At 37.5% G+C, this 25,720-nt stretch overlaps 1 protein-coding gene and 1 long non-coding RNA gene across 4 annotated transcripts; one reads left to right on the top strand and one right to left on the bottom strand.

The window, feature by feature from the left end:
- Positions 1–5,104: 5,104 nt before the first annotated feature.
- On the bottom strand, positions 5,105–5,879 carry LOC139844997 (uncharacterized). The gene has a single exon (XM_071835218.1). It carries the CDS (start codon positions 5,797–5,799, stop codon positions 5,134–5,136), a length of 666 nt encoding a protein of 221 aa, XP_071691319.1. The 5' UTR covers positions 5,800–5,879; the 3' UTR covers positions 5,105–5,133.
- Positions 5,880–21,623: 15,744 nt separating this feature from the next.
- On the top strand, positions 21,624–25,177 carry LOC139844996 (uncharacterized). 3 transcript variants are annotated; one of them, XR_011758146.1, is made up of 4 exons: positions 21,624–21,853; positions 21,951–22,071; positions 23,432–24,326; positions 24,688–25,177. It is a non-coding gene; the product is annotated as an uncharacterized lncRNA (long non-coding RNA). The 3 variants fall into 3 exon arrangements; XR_011758147.1 differs by lacking the exon at positions 24,688–25,177 and having other exon boundaries at positions 23,432–23,743; positions 23,900–24,554; XR_011758145.1 differs by lacking the exon at positions 24,688–25,177 and having other exon boundaries at positions 23,432–24,554.
- The last annotated feature ends 543 nt before the right edge of the window (positions 25,178–25,720 follow it).

Here is a 25,720-nt window from a genome sequence, read left to right as displayed (position 1 = left end):
CCCACCATTTTAAAATGTCAAGGTTGTTAAATTGTTCTTCACTCATGTTTAGTGCAAAGTTTGCCATCTTATAATTTCCCAACTCGCTTGTGGGTGCCGATGTTCGTGCGCGTTTGGAAGCGTCTTCACGTACCAAGTTAAAAAGACTTATTTTGAGGTCTCGGCTCCTTCGAGAAGATGATCCGGGTTGGTCAACAATTGGGTTTGATTGTCGACCATATTTTGTTGCATAAATACCAAACATATTCTCAAAAACATCATTAAAAGCGTGTACTTGGTTCAAAAGATAGTTGGGTTCGTCATCAAAAACACCATGCACACAATCAAAGTTGGTATATATTGTTGTCATCAATCGTTCAACCCCATTAAAATTTAATCGTGGGTCAAGTGCGGCCGCACATAAAAATACCTTCGGTATCTCTCCAAAATATTTTTTTAGTTTTTTTCTTATATGAAAAATCGCTTGTCTAAAAATAACATTATTTGAGTTCGCAAATTCGCATATTTTTTCCGTCATTATATAAAATTGTTCTAAAACTAGTACGCTAGTTGGGTAATAAACACCCGATAACATTGTTGATGCCTCTTTAAAAACTTGTAAAAAACTTGTTAATGATTCCAAGTCATCCCATTCGTCGTCACTAATTGGTTCGGAAAATCCCTTTCTAAGTAGTTTTCTATTAAAAGCGATTAACGTTTCTTTTTGACGTAAAATATTTTCGAACATTAAACAAGTAGAATTCCATCTTGTATTATTATCAAAATAAGGACCTAACCAAGTGCCATGACAATCTTTAACAAAAGCCTTATAGTTATGATGTCGTGCGTTGCTCGTACGATAAATCGTTACTAATAATCTTCTAAATTTTTCTTTTAATGAAGAACAAAAAGTTAAACAATCTTGAACTCCCAAGTTTATAATATGAGCAACACAACGTGTATGAATAAATGCACCATTTAAAATCGGTCTAAGTGCAATTTTTAACTCACTCATGGCCGCATCATTATTAGATGCATTATCTAGCGAAATTGTAAAAACTTTATCGATTAAATTATATTCTTCTAAAGTGTCTTGTAACGCTTTTTTTATATTATTACCGTTATGTGGATAACCAAATATTTTAAAATCGATAACACGTTTCATTAAAAGCCACGAATCGGGATTAAACCAATGAGCGTTAACGGCTAAATAAGAATTTGCCGTTCCATGTGGTGCGCTCCAAACATCACAAGTTATAGAAACCCTATGTTTATATGTTCGAAAACCTTCAATTATTTCAGTTTTAGCTTTTTTCCATAATTTAAAGGCGTCACGTCTTAAGGTAGAACGACTTACATTGCTATATCGCGGTTGTAGTCGATTCCGAATTAGCTCCGTAAGCCTTGGATTGTCGAAGTGGTTGAAAGGAAGCGCTTGTTGAATGACAAACCTTGACAAATCTTGCCGAAGAGCTTCGGCATCGTATTCAAAAATCGAACCATCGGCCCGCATTGTTTGTTGTCTAGGGTCTTGCCTTGCACTACAACTTTTGTCAAGATGTTTTCTTAACGTTGTATTACCCGAAACACCCATGAACTTCATACATTGTGTACAACGAGCTTTTTCCGCACCATCCTTCATTACACACAACTCGAATTTGGACCAAACGTCCCCTTTTCGCTTTGTTTCTTTTTTGTAATCAATATCGGCCGTAGTGTAGCCTTGTGAAGATGTTCCAACGGAAGCGGAACCGGAAACGGAAGCTTGTGAATTATCCATTATGGGATAAGTAGACTAGAGATTAGAGAATATTTAGTGATTTAGAAATAAATATGAGAATGTTTGTTGGTGCATTTTCAACCAAAGCATTACCATGTATTTATAATGGACTTTGTGGGGTTAAAATGGTCAAAAAAAAAACAAAAAACTGCAAAAAAGGCTGAAACTGCAAAAAAAAAAAAAAAAAAAAAAACGGCTAGTTTTTTGAAAAACCGGATCGGATCAGGATCCGGATCAAACCGGATCGGATAAAATCCGATTTATATCCGGAAAAAATCCGGTTTTCTTGAAAATCTGGATCCGGGTCGAACCGGATCGGATCTCGGATCCGGATCCGATTTTTGCTGTGTCCGGTTTTGCTTCTGTCCGGTTCCGGATCGGGTCACCGGATCGGATCTGGATCCGGTTTTTTTGCCCATCTATAGTTTTGGTTGGTGATGGATCCACTAACGTATTGTAAGCGTACTGACTTACAAGATCATCAATCGGGTTGATAATAGTTAATTTTAGTTTGTTTGGTCGTTACAATGTAGTTTGAATCGGGAAATTGTTTTTGCTTGGGTGTTTTTCATAGTTTAGATGTTCTTTCTAAGATGGCTCAGTTTTAGATAGTTTAGTTAATGTCTCGTTTTTTAGTTTCGAGCCTTTTGATCATCGTGCTTGTATCTTTTGTTGAGTTCGAATTCTTTTGGAAAACGTTCTCGTTTCTATATGAATATGCGTTATTTTTGGAAGAAAAACAAAGAAAGATAAAAGAGTACGTAACGAAAGATTAATTACTTGATCCACATCATTTTTAATGAATTAATCACAAATATATATCAAGTTATATATTGTAGAGTTTGTTAATGCATATTTTGTGCTAGATTAATAAAATCACTGTCCAAATATATCACCGCCCTATGATTAATTAGAATTGATTAATTAGAATTAGGTCAACAATTCTTTGCAGTACCTACACTTGAACCCTCATCGACTAGCTTTGTCATTTAAAACTAAAATTACAGGAAATGGTAAAGGGATATTCAAGCATTAAAGGAAGAACAATGAAGAGACTACATACAAGAACCTGAAAGAAGATATGGCTCAATAGAGTAGCCAACATATATCGTGAATCGTCTACATGTGATCTCTATGTTGTAACACAGACAGACAGAATGCCAGAATGGTGATCTCGAGCTTCAGCGAGCTTCACCTATAGAAAGTAAAAAAAAAAAAAAAAGAGACATTAGCTATAAATTTGCAATATACGTGTATATCAAAACAAAGAGAAGCTGAGAAAATGCAAATCACATGTAATAATTATGAAACTAGATTTGGTATATATCAGGTCCATGATAGAGGTCTCCTATGCAATAAGACCTGGCGTTTATGCACCCCCAAAATAATAAACAAACATCCTTAATGTTTTAATGTTAAAAGACAAAGTTGAGAAAGAAATCAAATTCCATCCCCAGATCTGATAATCAAGGCTAGTACGCTTAGTGAACCCGCCTTCGCGGCCGAGTGGTTCACCCCAATACCTTGAGTATTTAGTGGGTAGAGGTCATGATTCGATCCTTGGTATGTACCATGCCTCCTAAGAAGTCCCAATGGGAGGTTTTACCGTTTCGCATTCAGGAATTGGGCATGGTCCACATGCCCGTATAGATTGATGGATCGGGTCCCTGTTATACGGTTCGGGTTTCCGCCTGAAAGCGCGCGTGTGTGCGTGAAAAATGATCGGGTAGGTGGTTTCTATTCCCGTCAATGATTCCAAACCTTGCCTTAAAAAAAAAGGCTAGTACACTTGGTGATAATTTACACAGTTTCTGGGCATATACTCTGAAAATGCATCAAACTATCCGAAAGATCGTAGTATATGCAGCCGACTATCAAATCTTTTATTTATGTACCGTACTTACTAATCATTCATATTCCATGTATTTAGCAACAATAATGGCCATTAGTAGCCTTAGTAGCTGATGTCACATTGTCAAGTCATAGCCCTGTCATTAAAGGTACGATACATTTTCCATGTCATCATCTTCGAATTCCCGACGATACCACCACAACCAATTTACACCTCCCAAACCACCAGCATCACCAACATCTCCACCATTTTTTCTGGCGAAGCACATCGAACTTGCACCTCCCTAACCACCAACCCTCATATCCAACTCACCACCATCTCCGACGTCATCACAATCTTTTCCAACAACATCACCATACCCAGTTTTAACCATCATACGTGTAGAAGAGTTACGGGATACAAAAATAAATTAGATACATTTTACACAAGTTCAATACAAAATTAAATCTTATGTGTCTCCTACGTGGAGGTGACATGGCAAAAAAGTGATTAGTGTTAATAAATACATACAATGGGAATGATTAGTAAGTTTGATACATACTAAAGAAGTTTGGTAAGTTGGCAACATAATATAGATTTTTTGGATAGTTTGATACATTGTCACTTAATCTACAAATTGGTCCATTTCTAGGAGACGTAGAATCAGACACCCATTCCCATTAAGAGACAAATGGAAACATGACTTAATACAGAAAAAAAGTAAACATCCCCTTAAAGCATACAAAGGAGTTGAACACAAATAACAGAAAATCCATCGATTAAAGGATGAACCAATACAAGGAAAGCAAATTCACATGTAGGACTATTAATTCAGCTCTTGGCTGCTGGAGTACATTTTGCAACAGCAAGTCATAAATGTATTCACGGCATAGTAGAAAAATATCACAAATATTGTGAAGAACGTTGAAGAAGTATTAGAAAATATTTGCTCAATAGAAGAAGAAGGATCAGAAAATGTGTGACAAAGAGGGACAAGATTGTTGAAAAGAATCATATATTATAATTTTATCCTTAATTAATGATCATTAGTGATTAGTGATACCAGCTTCCTCTTGGAAAAAAGATGCACACATTTAAGTACTAAACATGCCCTACTAAGAACTCGAACCAACCAGTGCAGATAATAGGGTACCTAATGACATATACTAGGCACTTAAAATGAATCGGTACATGCACTGTACATAGCACAATGCCTATCACATATAAAGTACCATAGTTGAACTGACAAAACTAACTTTAAATACAGAGTTCAAGTCAAATTTTAGAGAAGTCCACAAATTAAATTTTCTTGCATTATTCATATCACAGTTTTCAGTAAGATCAATTTGCAGTTTTTCAATACTTTAGGCCTTGAGGGGTATTACATTTTTAAAAGACCACACATCACTAATATGCAGTCTCCTATAGTGAATCATCCTAATTACAGTAGTCAGTTAAATAGTATCTTATTTATATTTATATGATCATCAATGCAAACATTAACTAATAAACTAAAAAATAATGTAGAAACTTACATTGAACTTTACAACTTTTTTCGCAGAATAAAAACATCAGTCTCTTCATACGCGTATTCCGGATGAAGGTGTTCATGAGGCACTTTCTCAACATCGAAAATTCGATCACATTGTTCCCAAAACAACACATGAGCTTCAGGTGACCTAATTTGGTACCCTAACAACACCACCCCTGAATCACTAACTAACAATTTCATCGTCGTTAGTAACGGCGTCACAGATTCCTCTATATAAACCACATCAGCAGCAATTACAACATCAAACGGAGGTTTCAACGCTTCAATTTGATTACTATTATTCCAATTAAGTTGTGCAGTTTTCAACATCTTACCTAATACAGACTTGTTCTTTTTCAAATTGTGTTTGAGTGCAGGCATAACAGGTGCGATGTCCGTTAGAATTATGTCTTTGAGACCGAGAAGGTAAAGCCCCATGGCGGCCACGCCGCAACCGGTGCCGAGCTCGACGGCGCGTTTGTTGGTGAAGTTGATTAAGGTTGCGTAAGGGTTGTCGTCGTTGGCGGCGGTAGTGCACCACCGGTCGATAAATTTGACGAGAACGAGAGAGGCAGCCCAGACGGTGGTTCCGACGTGCATAGAATTATTGTCTTGATGAAACAAAAGCTTTGAGTTGTTGACGGCGAGTTCGATCACCGGCGAGTCAGTGAAACGCATTCTGCCCTTTCACTGCGCTTTGTTTCTCAACGGCGGTTTATGTTTGAGTTGAGTTGAGACCCTCACAACATGGGTTTTGGGCTTTTGGATTTAGGTTTCGATATTTGGGTTTTTCATATTCAAGTGTAATTTTACTCTTCCTGGCTGATAAAATACAGGATAAATTTTCATTTTTTTTTTAAATTAACGATTACTTTTTTTTCTCTTTCTAATAACGACAACATTAAAACAATCTTTTCATCAATAGATGAAAAAAAACAAAGATACAATCGAACCAAAAGCACTGTAAGATTCGAAAACAGTAAACAATTTCTATTACTAAACAAAGAGCAAAAGCTAACTAAGTACGAGCCTTAATCAATCGGATCACTAAAACGAATCCCGAACACAATCATATACAACAAGCAATACTAAAACTCAACTCTAACTAAACAAAGAGAAACAACCCAAAAACAAGACAAACCGAACCCAAACTACCCAACAACCGATTTATTTTTGGGATACATCCAATTCAAACACATAAAACGGCTCGCTAAAAGTAAATTTACTAGAACCACAACTGAACCTAGACCTAGCTAACTCTTGTAGCGACCCTGAAAAAATCGTCATTGACGGCGCCGTCTACTTAGGTCCCGTTACGTGGTCATAAGTCTTTAAAACAACGTTTGACCAAAAGATATGTCGCATTCATTTCAAATGTAAAGATTGTTCAAAGTTTACGAGAATAGTTCCACCACAAGTTACGTTACAAAGTTATAAGTACAAATGAAACTTATGCGACACAATTTAAAAGTAGCCAAAAGACGCTCCATGTATGCATATATACTCGACATCCAATGCAAGTATCAAAATAATGAGCGGAAGCATGTATCATGTATCGTTCAAGGACCTGAGAAAAACATAGAAATCTGTCAACGAAAACGTTGGTGAAATCATAGGTTTAAGTAAGTAAGTACAAGTGAACCACAAGATTTGCAACAATGAGATAATAGTAATACATTCCAAAAGTTTGTTTCACGAGCACCCAATTATCAATGCTTAACATTCCTTCCATAGAACCCCATCACCTTAGTGCTAGAACATACACTGTTTCTCGAAAATATATTTCATTCGTAAACGGTAGCGAACCGTTTGAATGAGGGTTTGTCAAACCCATATGGCCATATAACATAAGTTCACGCTTACACCCGGCAAGTGTAACTAATGATAATTGAATTGAGGATTTTGTTCTAAACTCGTATGTAGAATGTTTGTTTTCCTGTACTTGTGTTCACTTAGTAAAAAGAAACGTTTATGTTTTCTCATCCCAAATGTAAATTCAAAAGAGTAAAAGTGGGACTATGATCTCACCTTGAGTGCACGAGTAGTAAAGTACTTCAACAAGTAAACGTGTGCAAAGAACAATGCTAGTCTTGACCTAAACAAATAGGTTGTATCAATAACGATAGTCACGATTGGTCAAAGATGTTCAATTAGTCCTATGGCTCGTTAAGACTCGATCATAATAGCATGTGAATCAAATTGTCATGTTTCATGCAAGGTACAAGTATAAAAGCATGTTAGAACGATTGCACAAACATTTGGTTAAGTTTGATTAAAAGTCAACTTGGTCGGGTCAAAGTCAACGAAAAAGTCAACACGTTCGGGTCGGGTCCCGAACTATTTTTCTGAGGTTTTTAATCATACATGAGCATGTTAGAACAAGTTACATGTGAATCGGAGGTCCATAGTATAGCAAACATTTTTCGTAAAACGACCAACGAAGACAGAAGCTGCCAGTGTATCTGGACGGCGTCCAGATTTTCTGGACGGCGTCCAGATTTGAAGGCTGGGACGGCGTCCAAAGATCTGGACGGCGTCCAGCTTTGTAATCTGGGATGGCGTCCAAGGATCTGGACGGCGTCCAGATTGGTATTCCAGTCTGATGCAGTAAGTTTATAAGTACACGAACCAAAAACCAAATAAACACAATTTATGATCCGCAACAATCAAGTCAAGTATTTTATACCGTTGGGAAGGTAATTTGACGAAGAAAACGACTAGACACATTTCAACAAGTAATTTAACACCTACAACAACCCAAAGCCGCATTAAACTTTCATAATCAAAGGTTCAAGTTCTAAAAACGCATTTTATGATTCGGGTAACCAATTTACATGTATGATATGCCGTTTCGAAGGTAATCAAACACACGTTGCAACAAAACACTTATCAACAATATTTCATAGCATTTGATACATCAAAAGTTCATATAAAGCTTATCAAACCCTAACCAAAATCTCAAAACCAATAATCATGTTAATATAAGGTTTTCATGTCAATCAACACACCAAAACGAAGTTAATGAAGTAACTAACACTTTGAACACACAACCATTAACATCTAAACACATTTTATCATTCAAAATCAAAGGTTAAACTAACCCATTTCAAGTGTTCATGCTAGTTACACCAAATAACAAGATCGAGCCTACAAATTACATACACGACATCACAATGAGCCATAGACACTAACTAACACCATTTCAAGTCAAAAACACGAATTTAGAGAAATCTAGAGTTTTAGAAATGTTACCCAAACGAGATGAAGTTGGTACCAAAATGAAGAGGATGAAGAGAGGATCACTAATATGTAATTTATTTTGTTGCAAGCCTCCTAGATCGAATTTAGATGATGATTGAATGAATTTGGAAATTGTGTGTGTGTTCTTGCTAGAGAGAAAGAGAGAGAGATGGAGATGGTTGAATGGTGGTGATTGGGGTGGACTAGGTGACCTAGTCAACTAGTTTGCCCCGTGTAAATTTTAGTCCCTCAAGTTTGAATCGGGTGCGTGAATTACCTAATCGAGATAATTTAAAACGCGTATTAACGAAAGATGTTATAAATATATAACGGACTTTAAAATAGTTAAACGGAAAGTAACCGGAAAAAGGCGGGATGTTACATTACCTACTCCTTAAAAGAAATTTCGTCCCGAAATTTAAGTAGGCGTAGTAGTCGTTGTTTCTTCCTCGAGATCTTGCGTTTCCGAATTCACGAATAGATGAGGATACTTCCTTTGCATTTGATCTTGTCTTTCCCAAGTAAACTCGGGTCCCCTTTTGGCGTTCCAACGGACTTTAACAATCGGGATTCGGCTTTGTTTCAATGTCTTGACGGAGGTGTCCACAATTTCAACCGGTTCCTCCACAAAATGAAGTTTGTCATCAATAGTAAGTTCCTCGAGAGGGATGACGATATCGGGTTCGGCAAGACACTTTTTCAAGTTAGATATATGGAATGTAGGATGAACGGAGTTCAATTGAGGCGGAAGATCTAAACGATAAGCAACGGTTCCAATACGCTCCAAGATTTCGATAGGACCAATATACCGCGGATTTAGCTTCCCGCGTTTCCCAAAATGGATTACACCTTTCCAAGGTGCGACTTTTAACATTACCCAGTCACCGATTTGAAATTCGAGGTCGTTGCGTCATTTGTCGGTATAACTCTTTTGACGACTCCGGGCCGTCCTAAGCCTATCTCGGATTTGAACGATCTTCTCGGTTGTTTCATGAATAAGTTCGGGACCGGTGATTTGTTTGTCGCCTACTTCGGCCCAACAAAGAGGAGAACGACATTTTCGGCCATATAATGCTTCGAATGGTGCGGCGTTAATACTCGCATGATAACTATTGTTGTAGGAGAATTCGGCGAGATGCAAGTGCTTATCCCAAGCTTTTCCAAAGTCGACAATGCAAGCTCGTAGCATGTCTTCCAAGGTTTAAATTGTGCATTCGCTTTGTCCGTCGGTTTGTGGATGATATGCGGTGCTCATGTCTAAACGCGTTCCCAATGCTTCTTGCAAAGTACGCCAAAATCTAGAAACAAAACGGCCATCTCGGTCGGAGATAATCGATAAAGGTACACCGTGTCGGGCTACGATCTCCTTAATGTAAAGTTGTGCAAGTTTCTCCATTTTGTCCGTTTCTTTCATGGCAAGGAAGTGTGCGGATTTGGTGAGACGGTCAACAATAACCCAAATGGTATCATAACCGCCCGTCGTTTTTGGTAGCTTGGTGATAAAATCCATCGTTATCCTTTCCCACTTCCATTGCGGGATCTCGGGTTGTTAAAGTAGTCCGGACGGTCTTTGGTGTTCGACTTTGACTTTGGAACATGTCAAACACTTGGAAACATAAGTAGCTACGTCCCTTTTGATGTTCGGCCACCAATATAGTTGTTTAAGGTCGTGGTACATCTTATTGGCACCGGGGTGAATCGAGTATCGTGACTTATGGGCTTCATCTAAAATAAGGCTTCGTAGGTCCCCATAACTAGGCACTCAAATCCTTCCGGCGTAATATCGGAGTCCGGTCTCCCTAATTTCGAATCGAGAGACGAGAATGTTCAAGAGCTCGCGTGAAAGGTTTTCATCCTTGAGAGCCTCATCTTGGGCTACCCGAATTTGGCTATTAAGGTTTGTGTGGATGGTGATGTTTAAGGCTCGGACACGAAGAGGCACCGCTCTTTCTTTTCGACTTAAGGCATCGGCTACTACGTTTGCCTTCCCGGGATGGTAACGAAGCTCGCAATCGTAATCGTTTAAGGTTTCAATCCACCTTCGTTGTCTCATGTTTAGTTGCTTTTGATCGAAAATGTGTTGGAGACTTTTGTGGTCGGTAAAGATAGTACTCTTGGTTCCATAAAGATAGTGTCTCCACATTTTAAGTGCAAAGACAACGGCTCCGAGTTCGAGATCATGCGTCGTGTAGTTTCGTTCATGAATTTTGAGTTGTCGAGAGGCATAAGCAATGACTTTCTTCCGTTGCATCAATACACACCAAAAACCATGTTTCGAGGCATCGCAATATACAACAAAATCATCATTGCCTTCGGGAAGTGACAAGATAGGAGCGGTGGTTAGCTTTGTCTTCAAGATTTGAAACGCGGATTCTTGCTCGGTCGCCCAAATGAATTTCTTTCCCTTGTGAGTTAATGCGGTTAGAGGACGTGCAACCAAAGAGAAGTTTTCGATGAATCTACGATAGTACCCGGCGAGACCCAAGAATTGACGAATGTGAGTAGGAGTAGTAGGAGTCTCCCATTTACTAATGGCTTCGATTTTCGTGGGATCGACTTTAATACCTTGATCACTTACAACATGACTAAGAAATTGAACTTCCTTCAACCAAAATTCACACTTGGAGAATTTGGCATAAAGTCGTTCTTGTCTCAAGAGTTCAAGCACAAGTCGGAGATGTTGTTCGTGCTCTTCTTCATTTTTAGAATAGATCAATATGTCATCGATGAACACAATAACGAATTTATCGAGATACGGTTTGCACACGCGGTTCATAAGATCCATGAACACCGCAGGTGCGTTAGTGAGACCAAATGGCATGACAAGGAATTCATAACTACCATAACGAGTTCGGAAAGCGGTTTTGGAGACATCTTCCCCCTTAACCCTCAATTGATGATAACCCGAGCGGAGATCGATTTTCGAATATACACAAGACCCTTGTAGTTGATCAAAGAGGTCATCGATGTGAGGGAGAGGATATCGATTCTTAACCGTCAATTTGTTTAGTTCACGATAGTCAATGCACATTTGTAGGGATCCGTCTTTCTTTTTAACAAAAAAAATCGGAGTGCCCCATGGTGAATGGCTAGGTTGGATAAAACCACGATCAAGTAGTTCTTGGATTTGACTTTGCAATTCTTGCATTTCGGATGGAGCGAGTCTATATGGTGCACGTGCTACGGGTGCGGCTCCCGGAATAAGATCGATTTGGAATTCAACCGGTCGATGAGGTGGAAGACCCGGCAATTCGTCGGGAAATACATCGGAATAGTCACTAACAATTGGCACATCATCGATGTGCTTCTCATCGGACTCGACTTTCTTAACGTGAGCAAGGATCGCAAAACAACCCTTACGGAGTAGTTTTCTAACTTTAATACACGAAAAGAGGTTGAGTCCGGTGCAACTCTTATCGCCATAGACGATCAAAGGTTCACCATTCTCGATAGGGATTCGGATTGCGTTAAGATCACAAAGGATGTGAGATTTCATTTTGGCTAGCCAATTCATACCGATTATTACATCGAAGCTACCTAGTTCCATGGGTATCAAGTCGATTTCAAACTCATTACCCAAAATGTTTAACGTACACCCCCGGTAATATGTGTCGGCACTCAATAGTTTTCTGTTGGCCACTTCAATGGTATAAGTGGTATCTAGTGGACGTGGTGGAGTATTAAAAGAATGAGTCAAAGTCTTGGATACAAAACTCTTATCGGCACCCGAATCGAATAAACAAGTAACATAAGTGTTGTTGAGAAGAAACGTACCCGTGACCAATTCATTATCATCTCGGGCTTCCTCGGTGTTGATGTTGAAAGCTCGGCCACGCGTATTGGGGTTATCTTTCCTCTTCGGGCATGCATTTCTATAATGGCCCGTTTGGCCACATTCGTAACAAGTGCCCATCTTTGGTGCATTGGGCCACTTTCGAGCGACGGGAGTGGCACTTTTACAATCGTTGGCCTTATGACCAATTCCTTGGCACCGATGGCAAATTAGCTTACTACATTCGCCAAAGTGATGTTTGTTGCATTTGTTGCAAAGAGGTAGATTTCTGGCATAACCCTTCTTGCCGTCGGAGGTGAAAGATTTCTTGGCAAAGTTGTTGTTGCTTGATTGGGGAGCTTCCCATTTTCTTTTGTTGTTACCCGACTTGTCCTCGGCTTTAGGTGCCGGTACTACGATTTCGTCCACCGTCTCTATCAATTTGCGGGCCATGTTCAAAGCTTCTTGATGATTAGGGGGTTTGGATGACATTACTCCGTGTTTGATGCTCTTTGGAAGACCATCCATGTAAAGTTCAACCCTTAAAGCTTCGGGGTTCACAAGATTTGGGCACATCAAGGCTAGTTCGGAAAATCGTTGATTATAAGCCTTGAGATCATTTTCGATCGCCTTTAAAGTTCTTAGCTCTTGTTCGAGCCTTCGGGTTTCTTCACGAGGGAAATATTCGACAATCATCTTTTCCCTCAAGTCGGCCCAAGAGAGGGCGTGAGCTTCATCGGTACCCACCGATTGTACATATGTATTCCACCATGTAAGAGCGACACCGGCGAAGGTGTGAGTGGAGTATTTGACCTTGTCTTGGTCCCGACAACCGCTTATGCTAAAGACGGCTTCCGTTTGCTCAAACCATCGGGTGAGCACGACCGGTCCCCCGGTTCCATCAAAAGTGTGAGGTTTGCACCCCATGAAGGATTTGTAGGAGCACCCTTCGTTTGAGTTACCGGCTCCATTGTTGTTGTTGTTGTGGTTGTTGTTATTATTGTTGTTGTTGTTGGATGAGTGACCGGCCATGGCCGCATCTACGGCGGTAGCTATCATCCGTTCGAGAGCTTGTTCGGGAGTTTCATTGCGGCGTACACGACGAGGAGCCATTGTTCCTTCAAGACACAAGAATATCATTGATTAGTATTCTCAATAATACTAACCGTGATATAGCATAAAGATAAAGAGAAGTTTTTCCTCGACTCGCCTTAAATTCTTTATGTCATAATGTCGGAACGTTCATATGAGTCACCGTAATATAATCCCGGCAATTATATTACCCTGATTCATATGTGCATTCGACATTATTCTATAAAGTCAAGGTGGCGTGTCAATCAAATTTAACAACGTGATATCAAGATCGAATAAGAGTTAGATATGATAGGAGAGTTCGAGTATAATGCACAAATAGTCAAGTAGTTCCTACTTCAGTCTATATGCCGGTTGTAGTCTAGATTCACTAATGTACCCTATGACTCGGGGTCGACACCAATGAACTCTAAATCCCTACAACCAATGCTCTGATACCATCTGTAGCGACCCTGACAAAATCGTCATTGACGGCGCCGTCTACTTAGGTCCCGTTACATGGTCATAAGTCTTTAAAACAACGTTTGACCAAAAGATATGTCGCATTCATTTCAAATGTAAAGATTGTTCAAAGTTTACGAGAATAGTTCCACCACAAGTTACGTTACAAAGTTATAAGTACAAATGAAACTTATGCGACACAATTTAAAAGTAGCCAAAAGACGCTCCATGTATGCATATATACTCGACATCCAATGCAAGTATCAAAATAATGAGCGGAAGCATGTATCATGTATCGTTCAAGGACCTGAGAAAAACATAGAAATCTGTCAACGAAAATGTTGGTGAAATCATAGGTTTAAGTAAGTAAGTACAAGTGAACCACAAGATTTGCAACAATGAGATAATAGTAATACATTCCAAAAGTTTGTTTCACGAGCACCCAATTATTAATGCTTAACATTCCTTCCATAGAACCCCATCACCTTAGTGCTAGAACATACACTGTTTCTCGAAAATATATTTCATTCGTAAACGGTAGCGAACCGTTTGAATGAGGGTTTGTCAAACCCATATGGCCATATAACATAAGTTCACGCTTACACCCGGCAAGTGTAACTAATGATAATTGAATTGAGGATTTTGTTCTAAACTCGTATGTAGAATGTTTGTTTTCCTGTACTTGTGTTCACTTAGTAAAAAGAAACGTTTATGTTTTCTCATCCCAAATGTAAATTCAAAAGAGTAAAAGTGGGACTATGATCTCACCTTGAGTGCACGAGTAGTAAAGTACTTCAACAAGTAAACGTGTGCAAAGAACAATGCTAGTCTTGACCTAAACAAATAGGTTGTATCAATAACGATAGTCACGATTGGTCAAAGATGTTCAATTAGTCCTATGGCTCATTAAGACTCGATCATAATAGCATGTGAATCAAATTGTCATGTTTCATGTAAGGTACAAGTATAAAAGCATGTTAGAACGATTGCACAAACATTTGGTTAAGTTTGATTAAAAGTCAACTTGGTCGGGTCAAAGTCAACGAAAAAGTCAACACGTTCGGGTCGGGTCCCGAACTATTTTTCTGAGGTTTTTAATCATACATGAGCATGTTAGAACAAGTTACATGTGAATCGGAGGTCCATAGTATAGCAAACATTTTTCGTAAAACGACCAACGAAGACAGAAGCTGCCAGTGTATCTGGACGGCGTCCAGATTTTCTGGACGGCGTCCAGATTTGAAGGCTGGGACGGCGTCCAAAGATCTGGACGGCATCCAGCTTTGTAATCTGGGACGGCGTCCAAGGATCTGGACGGCGTCCAGATTGGTATTCCAGTCTGATGCAGTAAGTTTATAAGTACACGAACCAAAAACCAAATAAACACAATTTATGATCCGCAACAATCAAGTCAAGTATTTTATACCGTTGGGAAGGTAATTTGACGAAGAAAATGACTAGACACATTTCAACAAGTAATTTAACACCTACAACAACCCAAAACCGCATTAAACTTTCATAATCAAAGGTTCAAGTTCTAAAAACGCATTTCATGATTCGGGTAACCAATTTACATGTATGATATGCCGTTTCGAAGGTAATAAAACACACGTTGCAACAAAACACTTATCAACAATATTTCATAGCATTTGATACATCAAAAGTTCATATAAAGCTTATCAAACCCTAACAAAAATCTCAAAACCAATAATCATGTTAATGTAAGGTTTTCATGTCAATCAACACACCAAAACGAAGTTAATGAAGTAACTAACACTTTGAACACACAACCATTAACATCTAAACACATTTTATCATTCAAAATCAAAGGTTAAACTAACCCATTTCAAGTGTTCATGCTAGTTACACCAAATAACAAGATCGAGCCTACAAATTACATACACGACATCACAATGAGCCATAGACACTAACTAACACCATTTCAAGTCAAAAACACGAATTTAGAGAAATCTAGAGTTTTAGAAATGTTACCCAAACGAGATGAAGTTGGTACCAAAATGAAGAGGATGAAGAGAGGATCACGAATATGTAATTTATTTTGTTGCAAGCCTCCTAGATCGAATTTAGATGATGATTGAATGAATTTGGAAATTGTGTGTGTGTTCTTGCTAGAGAGAAAGAGAGAGAGATGGAGATGGTTGAATGGTGGTGATTGGGGTGGACTAGGTGACCTAGTCAACTAGTTTGCCCCGTGTAAATTTTAGTCCCTCAAGTTTGAATCGGGTGCGTGAATTACCTAATCGAGATAATTTAAAACGCGTATTAACGAAAGATGTTATAAATATATAACGAACTTTAAAATAGTTAAACGGAAAGTAACCGGAAAAAGGCGGGATGTTACAACTCTAACCGAGCAACAACGGAAAAATCCAACTCCTAAACCAAAATCAAAATATCTCGAAACGGACGAAGCAACATACAATTTTGACAAATAACATGGAAAGCAAAGTACAACAACTAACAAAACATCTATAAAAGCCAACCAAAGAAACCAACAGAATCGAATTAACCGACCTTCAATCCACCCTTCTGATTTCTTTCATCTGGCGCGACGGCATTCCATCAATCTTATCAATTAAAACACATTTGTAATTCCGATTTGGAAAGGCGTAGGTCAAAACGTTGGAGGATATATCACTAATAAATGTACCCGGAGATTGAAGAATGAATCCCGGTCCGTCAAATCTTGAAAAAGTCCTTTATGATTAGGACTAGGGGTGTTCATCAGTTCGGTTTTTGGTTTTTCGGTTTATTCGGTTCGGTTTTTTCGGTTTTGAAACTTATAAAATCAAAATCAGAAACCAAAGCGAAACCAAATTTAAATATTAAAATCATAACCAAAACTCAACCGAAAAACCGAATTTGATTTCGGTTCGGTTTCGGTTAAAACCAAAAATCATTAAAAATAAAAAAACCTAACTAGCATAAACTTACATATAAATTAGGAATAACGGTTGTGGAATTAATTTAAGTATATAGGGCATATAACATGTTTATTTTTTAATAAAAATATAATAATACATCAAATAAAATATAAATATATAAAGATTATAATTATAAATATGTTTTAAAATGTTATTAATTTGAATTCGGTTTTTAATTCAGTTAACCAAATTTAAAATTTTCAAAACCAATAACCAAACAAAAACCGAATTACGAATTCGGTTTCAGTTTCGATCGATCCGAAAACCGTTTAAAAAATTCGGTTTGGTTTTTTTGGTTTGGATTCGATTCGATATTCGGTTTATTCGGTTTGAAACTAAATGGTTCACACCCCTAATTAGGACCAGATGAATCTGCCACTTGATCGTCATGTATCGTAGAATCATCCTTGGAACCGTATAATTTTCTTTTGCCGTTTTGTTTTTAGACGTGATGGTGCACAAACAACAACATATTGTTCTAAATTGACAACAGGAGAATGCGAAACCAAAACAGGAGGAGTAATAACCGACTCATAAGCCTGATTAACAATAGCATAATCATCAATGCACACTGAATGTAAAACATGATGATCCTTTTCAGCAACCGACATCATTGTTCAAATTAATACGCTCCGAACTAAACACCCTATTCGAACCCGGAGCACTCTCCAAACCCGTAGCTTCCATGGCACCAAAAGTGCCGAACCTCCAACATTCAAGTCATCAATCGTAACTTCATCTTCCGATTCATCAACTGCATCTTCATTCCCAAACTCTTGTTGAACACCATCGTCATCAACCCCTTGAGTCCCGGTAACGCCATTAACAGTCAAAGCTTCGGACACGATCTCAGTTTGATTACCATAAACAGGATCTTCCCGTAAGAACTATACGATTTGTAATAGCAATCAAATCGTCGATAAACTCGACCAAATCAAACTCCATCGGGGCACCAATCTCGTTAATCTAAATGTTGCATCCCGAAAGCATGACATCTTCAAGATCCACCTCGACCAAATCATGCTTGTGTTTCGGGTTCACGGTTTTAATGATAAAATAAAATGACCCAACATTGCCCAGAGCGTTAGAAACACCTGCAATCTTCAACACAAAACCAAAGAGACTCGCAATTGAGATGGCTCTTTCGGCTTAGGCATAAGCAATTGGGATACCCTGGATTTCCAAGCAAGAGATATCGAAAGTATTTTCGAGCCATTTCTTTCAAATGTACAATGAGAACAAACTCGTCTGAGTTGACTTTAAAATAGCTTCAAAACCGGATGCATTTTCATAAACAATGATGGCATAGAAAATGCCAACTTTGGGAACCTTACAAAATTGTAACATTGTTCTTGATCAAGAAAGCTTGTAGCTTCAAATCAACCAATGGAACCGAATCGACAACCATGATGCTATACTTAAAACAGTTCGACACAAGATGGTTGAAACCTATTTTGCTACGAAGCTTAACCGTTGTAGAAGACCGATAATGTCCAGTTGACGAGCGGGGTAACCGATTAGCACGTCGGACCGTCCATCTCAAATAATTAGGACCTCCAAAAATACGGGAACCATTCATCAAATTCACGGCAACAACAACATACTTTAAGTCGGAAAAGGTAACAAAACAATATCTTCTAATAGGCCAAAATTTGATTTCCGATAAAGGACCGATTTTACCTAAAGTAGATTCGATCAGGTGCCTTGAGATAGTTTGTCCATTCTACCATTGAAAGTGAACGGGCCATCCTTAACATGCATCATAAGAGGAGAATGGTCCGGCACGTCGTTTCCTATAGTAGCAAATCCGGTAGCAAAGGAGAAAACCGCTCGATGGTTTGCTTCGTTATTTATGAGTGGTAACTAGGACGAACGCGGAAGAGAGTTAGAGGCGAGTGTTTTTATTGTTTACTTATAAAAATGGATGAACTATCATTAACGTACACCGCTGAAGGAGAAGGTCCGGCACGTCACTAATTTCATTGTTTACTCAATTAATTTGTTGTCTTTTTATTACATTTTATTAGGAATATTAATCTAAATGTTTTTTTTAACTAACTATGATAACTTATCTAAAATTTATTTTTGCAAAATGTTCTTACAAAGCGCAAGTCGTCTTTTGCAATTAATTATTAGATTTAGACAAAACACAAAGTTAAATTAATTTCGACATTTAGTTGAACACTTGATGTGTTTTAAGTTGGTAGCTTGAATTTTGGCATGGCCCATGACGCATGCAAGTCCAGGTCTTCGTGTGTGAGTCCCGAGTCCCATGGCATTGACTTTAAACACGTGTGAGAGTGTCGGTATAATTTGCGAGTCCCATTGCATACAACCGTTCGCTCCTTAAACATCTGCCCTCGGTACATGTGACTCCCATTGCCTTCGCACTTGAGACTAAAATATTATACACACCAAGTGTTCGATAAAAAAACCGAACCAAATTTTAACTTGATGTATTGTCTCTATTTAGTAATTTGCAAATCATAAAAGACATATTACGATTTGCGAATGGCTCTTATGAATTATAAGGACCTTTTGCAAATTCTATTTTTTGAAATAAATTATAATAATTGATTCAAAACTAGAAAAAATCCGACCGCGCGTTGCTGCGGTTGTATTCGACGCGCGGTCCAATTTGGATATACGATGTCCGTTTCGCGTATAGTTAGTCGTGGTGTATATGTATATATATGTATGTAATATAGCCCGAAATATTTATTTTTTTTAACGATGTCCGTTTCGCGTATAGTTAGTCGCGTTGTGTTCGTAAAATTATTTCGAGTTGAACGGTGGTCTGGGAAAAATTTAACTCGCACCGAGCGTGAATATAGGGCCCGTTATTTAGTGTTTTTTTAACGATGTCCGTTTTGCATATAGTTAGTCCCGTTGGGTTCGTGAGATTTTTTCGAGTTGAACGGTGGCCTCGTAAAAATTTAATTCGCACCGAGCGAGAAGATAGGGCCCGTTATAAATTCGGGTGGAGTAAGGTTTTTTTTATTTTAATTAAATTATAAATTTACGTTTTTTACCCCTGAAAAAGTGTAAAGTTGAGGGGTTGTGTAATTTGTGCGAAAGTTGGAGGACCATTTGTAGTGTGAACGCAAACTCAAAACGACAATTCGGTAAAACTGAAACGACCAAAAGTGGGAGGAGGTCCAAAAGTGGGAGTAGGTTTAGTATGTAAGTATAATATAATATAATATAATATAATATAATGCCCTTCAATTAATATCCATGTATTTTATTTCACAAACCAAAATTCCAAATTCAAATAAAACTAATGAAATTAAGAACGAGTTTGTTTACCTATTAATTGAATAGTTCAACATTAAATACTAAATTATTCAACATTCAGCGTTTCTGATTTTGACCTCTAAATGACATAGGACGTTGAATGATTCAGCATTTAGTGTTGAACCATTCAAAGCTGAAACACTCTCTTAACTATTAATCATTTAAATTTTATGCAATAATCCTCAAATTATATCAAGAATAATTATCAAAGAACAACATGGAATTTTTTTATTCATGTACAAGGTTAACAATGTAAGTTTACCTCATTTACAATGGTAACTAACTAGCAAAAGTGACCCGCGCGATGCCGCGGGGTCTTTCGGGTTGCATATCATAGCTGATGTAAAAAACGTTTTGCTACGGTTGTGTTTGGATACACGAGGTTAGTACCTAGTATACATAATGGTTTGTTTTTTGAAAGACGTCCGTTTCGCGTATAGTTAGTTGCGTTGGGTTCGCAAGATTATTTCGAGTTGAATGGTGGTGTCGAAAAAATTTAACGCGTGTCGAGCGAGAAGATATGCTCCGTTAAAAATTGGGGTGGAGTTTATTAATTAAAATGGTGAAATGGTAGTTTATACCCCTCTTTTGGGGGTTGAATTTGCAAATTGTTCAAAGTTTGGGGGGTGGGCTTTATTTTTTTTTTTTTGGCATTGTCGTTTGTTTTGGGATTTTGGCCTCATGGGATTTAGTATATACTAGAAAAAAGAGCCCGCGCGATGCCGCCGGGTCTTTGGGTTGCGTATTCATAGTTAACGGAGCGTATTATAGGTGTGTATATGTATTGAATGTAGTCCGATGTATTGAGCGTTTTTTTAAGTGTCCGTTTCGCGTATAGTTAGTCCCGTTGTGTTCGTAAGATTTTTTTGAGTTGAACGGTGGGCTCGGAAAAATTTAACTCGCACCGAGCGAGAAGATAGGACCCGCTAAAAATTCTGGTGGAGTTTGTTTCTTTTATTTTAATAAAATTGTATATTTACATTTTTTACCCCTGAGAAAATGTAAATTTGAGGGATCTTAGTCAAAACTACAATCACAAACAATTGAAACTACCAAATTCTTCATGAGTTTTAGTATATAAAAAATGTAAATTTGAGGGGTCTTAGTCAAAACTACAATCACAAACAATTGAAACTAACAAATTTAGCTCCACCTATAGGAACTGCCCACCTATCCAGGTAATCTCACCCGTGAATCACGAACTACACTTACAGACAACCTAAGAAGAAACGAAGTATCACCCAGTTTTTCAGAAGCATAAGAAGCAAAACTACAATCACAAACAATTGAAGTAACAAATTATTCATGAGTTTTAGTATGTAGGTGTAAACGAACTACACTTACAGACAACCTAAGAAGAAACGAAGTATCACCCAGTTTTTCAGAAGCATAAGAAGCAAAACTACAATCACAAACAATTGAAGTAACAAATTATTCATGAGTTTTAGTATGTAGGTGTAATGTAATGTAATAATAACACTCACCAGATTTTTGGTCGTTTCTTTTGTAAAAACATCCAGAACGACATCCCTTCCGCACTATATATATATATAATACAATAAAACAAACCTCCCTCCTTCCAAAATCTTCCACCCTCGCTCCCAGAAGACTCTGGCGACTTCTGCCCCGCCGCCGGCACCGCCCGCACAACCGCCATCGTCACCATCAACCATCGTCGCCACCGCCACCATCACCAAATGTCGTCTTCATCGTCGCCATCAATCTTCATCGCCACCGCCAACAAACGTCGTCTCCATGCCGTGTTGGTACGAACGAAGAACAATAACTAACCCTTTGCTGCCCAGAATCAATTACGTTCTCTATAAATTGCCGGAATAAATTAGGTTTTACGTTAATCTTGGGCTCCGTTGTTTGCTTTGGCTGACCCGAATCAAATGGCAGATGAACCCTCAACCGCAAAGAAACCACTCCGTCGGTGTTACTGGTAAGTAGCTGAGATTTGAGTTTGTATCATAATTTGAAGTTAATTAAAAATTTGTTTTTGGTAGTAACATCCGAATTCGCTAATGTTTCTCTTCTAGATTTTGAAGCCCTAATCTTATGACGGTTCACATTGATTGCTTCATGCTCTTGCTTCAGTGTTCAATGGACCGGCTAATACATATACATAATGTGATATCTCCTTTTGTTTTCAACCTAAAGGTAAACACCCACATGTTTTTTACTAATTTAATGGTCTGCTAGCTTTTGCACTGTTCGATCGTTGTATTTGATTGTCAATGATTAGTCATTATATTAAGTGACATAAAATGCAGAATGTAGAATAAAATATTTATATAGTTCTTTCATTCCAAAATATGTGTTTACACTTAGAAACACACAAAATTTATGTAAAAGTACACTCTTTGTAATTAGTAGCAGGAAGATGACACTTTTGCTGCGGCTGGCTGCTGCTTTTAGTTTAGAGTCATCTCTTTCTAGAGTAAATAAATCTATCATGATTTAGTATAGAGTTTGATGATGTTATAAGCATCAAAGATATAAGGTTCGAGTCCACCCCTGTAACTCCAAAACAAAGTCCTCGAAGGTGCGCCACTACTATCCCGTCTAAGTTTGTAGGCATTTTCAAATTTATTAACGAGTTTATTGATCTTTTAGGAATTCAAATTTACATATTTTATTGCTTATTATTTGTATAATTTGATGAATGTGCTCAATTTGAATATAAAGAGTTAGAATTGTGTGCATAGAATTTTGAATAGCTTTTAACCTCAATCAGTTGTTCCCTTATTTGTGAACTTTCAAAAATTTTTATGATTCATTAGAGATATATACACAGTCTAAATCAGTATGTCCATAACTAAAAGCATTAGACACCACATGTACATAAAGTTGTGTGCATGGTGTTTTACATTTGGTGCTTCTAAAACAGAGTTTCATATGTTGTTGCTATAGTGCTATGTACATCCCGTTTAGGAAAAATAATGCTATTGCGCCCACAATGGACAATGTCCATCTATCTGCAATTACCCCTATATGCTAATATGTACGCTGATGTGTCCCGATATTGGCCTTCGGCATTGTCATTCCATGTGTTTCTCTGGGATTTCAGCCCATAGGTCGACCCGGATTCAAGGGAGTTTTTTTTTTTAATTAAATTATGTTTATGGTGTATAGGTGCTTTCATCTCTTTTTGGGGGCATGTGTCATCCCTAAAGTTTTCTTCCCAATCCATTTGCTTTGCTTTCGATTGTGACATATACTCACCAACTCCACTTATTCACAAATGCATGTTGAGGCTAAAATCAACTTTATGTTTCACATTTACTATTATTACTTATGAATATTTGGTATTATTGTAGTAGGGATTTTCACAATTAACTTTATGGTTTCGGATTTATGGTAGTTCTGTTTGTTCTTTGCTTTATTTGTATGTTTGTGGTATTTCTTTTTAGTTATATATTACTCCGTATAATGTTACTCATTGAATTTATATTTGTGGTGTGCATCATATAGTTTTTTTTTTGTTTTTTTGTTTTTTTATTTTTTTATTTTTTTGTAGATGTTTTGATGATCGTTAGCACAATGTCTGTTTCGAGTCCCCAAACTGTATTTCAACATTCGTAAGTTCTTTCAGAGAATCCCAAGCTAAAAGACACCCTAATAGGTGTCGTTTTGTGTTGTACAATGTTAAGGATGTGCACACTTTATATTTCTACTTTCTGTGTTGTACATTGTAAGTCAATCATATATGTAAAAGTTTTTGCTGCTGAACATCGAGTAGTTATAGCATGTAACAATTTGTACTTTTAGTGTTGTACAATGTGGCCTAATGGAAAAGCTCTTAAGAGTTGTATGGAAGAGAAACAAATTTGTAAGTCAATCCTATATTTCCTTTTGTATAATGTTTAAGATGACTTCAACCATTCTATTCATTCACTAATCTATTTTGATTATAATAATAGGATGATAAGCTATCATACAAGGAGAGAGAGGATTTTATCCTAAACCATATGTCTGCCATTTGCAGGTCTAGCCATCTTACTGTGGCCATTGCTTATTGCTGGAATCGTACTGGGCTCAATGGTCTCTGCTATCTTCCTCGGTTTATATGTAGTTTTATGAATTTGGATGGAAGGGACGGAGGTACTGTGGTTGCAAGTTTTCCAGCAAGCAGTCATATTCTTGATCTCAACCTGTAGTTTCTTCCACTATACGCAGCTCAAGAAAGAATCATCCTCCAATATGGGTTATGCAGCTGATGAATCCTTGGAAACGACTTAAAAACGTAGACTTCACGGTCTTTCAATTTTTAACATTTGACCTATTAAGGGTCAGGAGATATGAAAGTGGTGGTTTTTCATTTCTGCTGGTCATACACACTCTCCACTGCAGCAAGACTACACCGTCAAAGATATACCACACATTGTTAAAGCGAAAATTGTTCCCACAACCCGGTAAAATCAGTATATTTAATGTTCAATTCTCGATTTTTATTAACAATATGAGTTTTTATATAAAGTTCTCTAAGTGGCCAAATGAAAGTGGTCAATTCGGGTTTGTGATTTAGCAAACGACGGGGATCCAACCCGCCCATGTTTTATTTGCATATGAGCAGTTGCACGTTTTTGATTTACATATTTTGATAATAAATTTTGCATAATTTGCATATATTACAAACATCATCTGACATGCATATGCTACTTGATGAATGAATACACATGGTTTAATTGATTAAGAAGAATTTTGTTTTTCCCTGCAATTTTATAAGTACGAAAATTAGGTGATGGTCATTTATTATTTTAACATACATTGTAGGCTCGCTCATTAAAGCACTTCACAACTCTGGTACTTCTGGAAATTCCATACTGCGATGGTAGAAGTTATTTTTTCAGTTTCCGAACTATTTTCGGTCAATTAGAATTACTTGGGAAGGAACTGTACAACAACGGAAAGTGGTAGTATTATGCCTACCTTACACATTCGAATGCAGCGACGAGAGGCACAACCAATCTACAACTTCAAGTCAGCTATATTAACTCCCCATTGCTCATTACCAACAATCATCCACTAAGCTCAATTAAAAAATTTCTAAGCGCTAAAATTTCAAGCTGCTTATCACAAACGAGTCAACAACAGTTGACTGCTGGTTTTATCATGTTTTATTGGTTTGTAGAGGGTTTTTACAATGGTTTATATGTTTTTATTTTTAAAATCTTATTCTTATTTAGTAGCTACAAATAAACAACCGTCTTTTAAATATGTTGTGATGTAACATGCCCAGTTTCGACAAAGACATCATCAACAAAAACAAAAGGGAATAGCAGTTATTACAAAGAAGATACACCGTTAGTGATGCCAAATGAAGACCACGAAAGTTATCAACGCGTCGCAGCAACGCGCGACCAAACTTTTTCTAGTTAATATTAATAATGATGATGATCAAACAAGTTATTATCATTTAGAACTAAATTTGTTTAGATGATTTCAATCGTTCAAATTATTAATTATTCAACTTACTTATTATTTATTATAATTATTATAATCTAAGCATAAGTAAAAAGCCCACGAGGCCTGAATGAGTGCAGATGATCACCTAACCCTGGACCACAACAGCACCCGAAGCCCACCTAAAAGTGCGGAGGAGCTGATCTTTGTTTGCGAGATGAAATTGAAATGCAACTGAAAGAACAAAAACCCACGCCACTTCTACTGTTTTTTACTGCATCAAAGGTATCTATCTATCTATATCTATATAGTCATATAAATCTCTAAAATGATGACGTCATCATTAAACTAATTACTTTTTAATCATAATGATGATATCATAATTATATATTAATTTAATTAA

Source organism: Rutidosis leptorrhynchoides, chromosome 4 (genome assembly GCF_046630445.1).
Source record: "Rutidosis leptorrhynchoides isolate AG116_Rl617_1_P2 chromosome 4, CSIRO_AGI_Rlap_v1, whole genome shotgun sequence".
NCBI lineage: Eukaryota > Viridiplantae > Streptophyta > Magnoliopsida > Asterales > Asteraceae > Rutidosis > Rutidosis leptorrhynchoides.
This window is presented reverse-complemented; position numbering and strand designations above follow the sequence as displayed.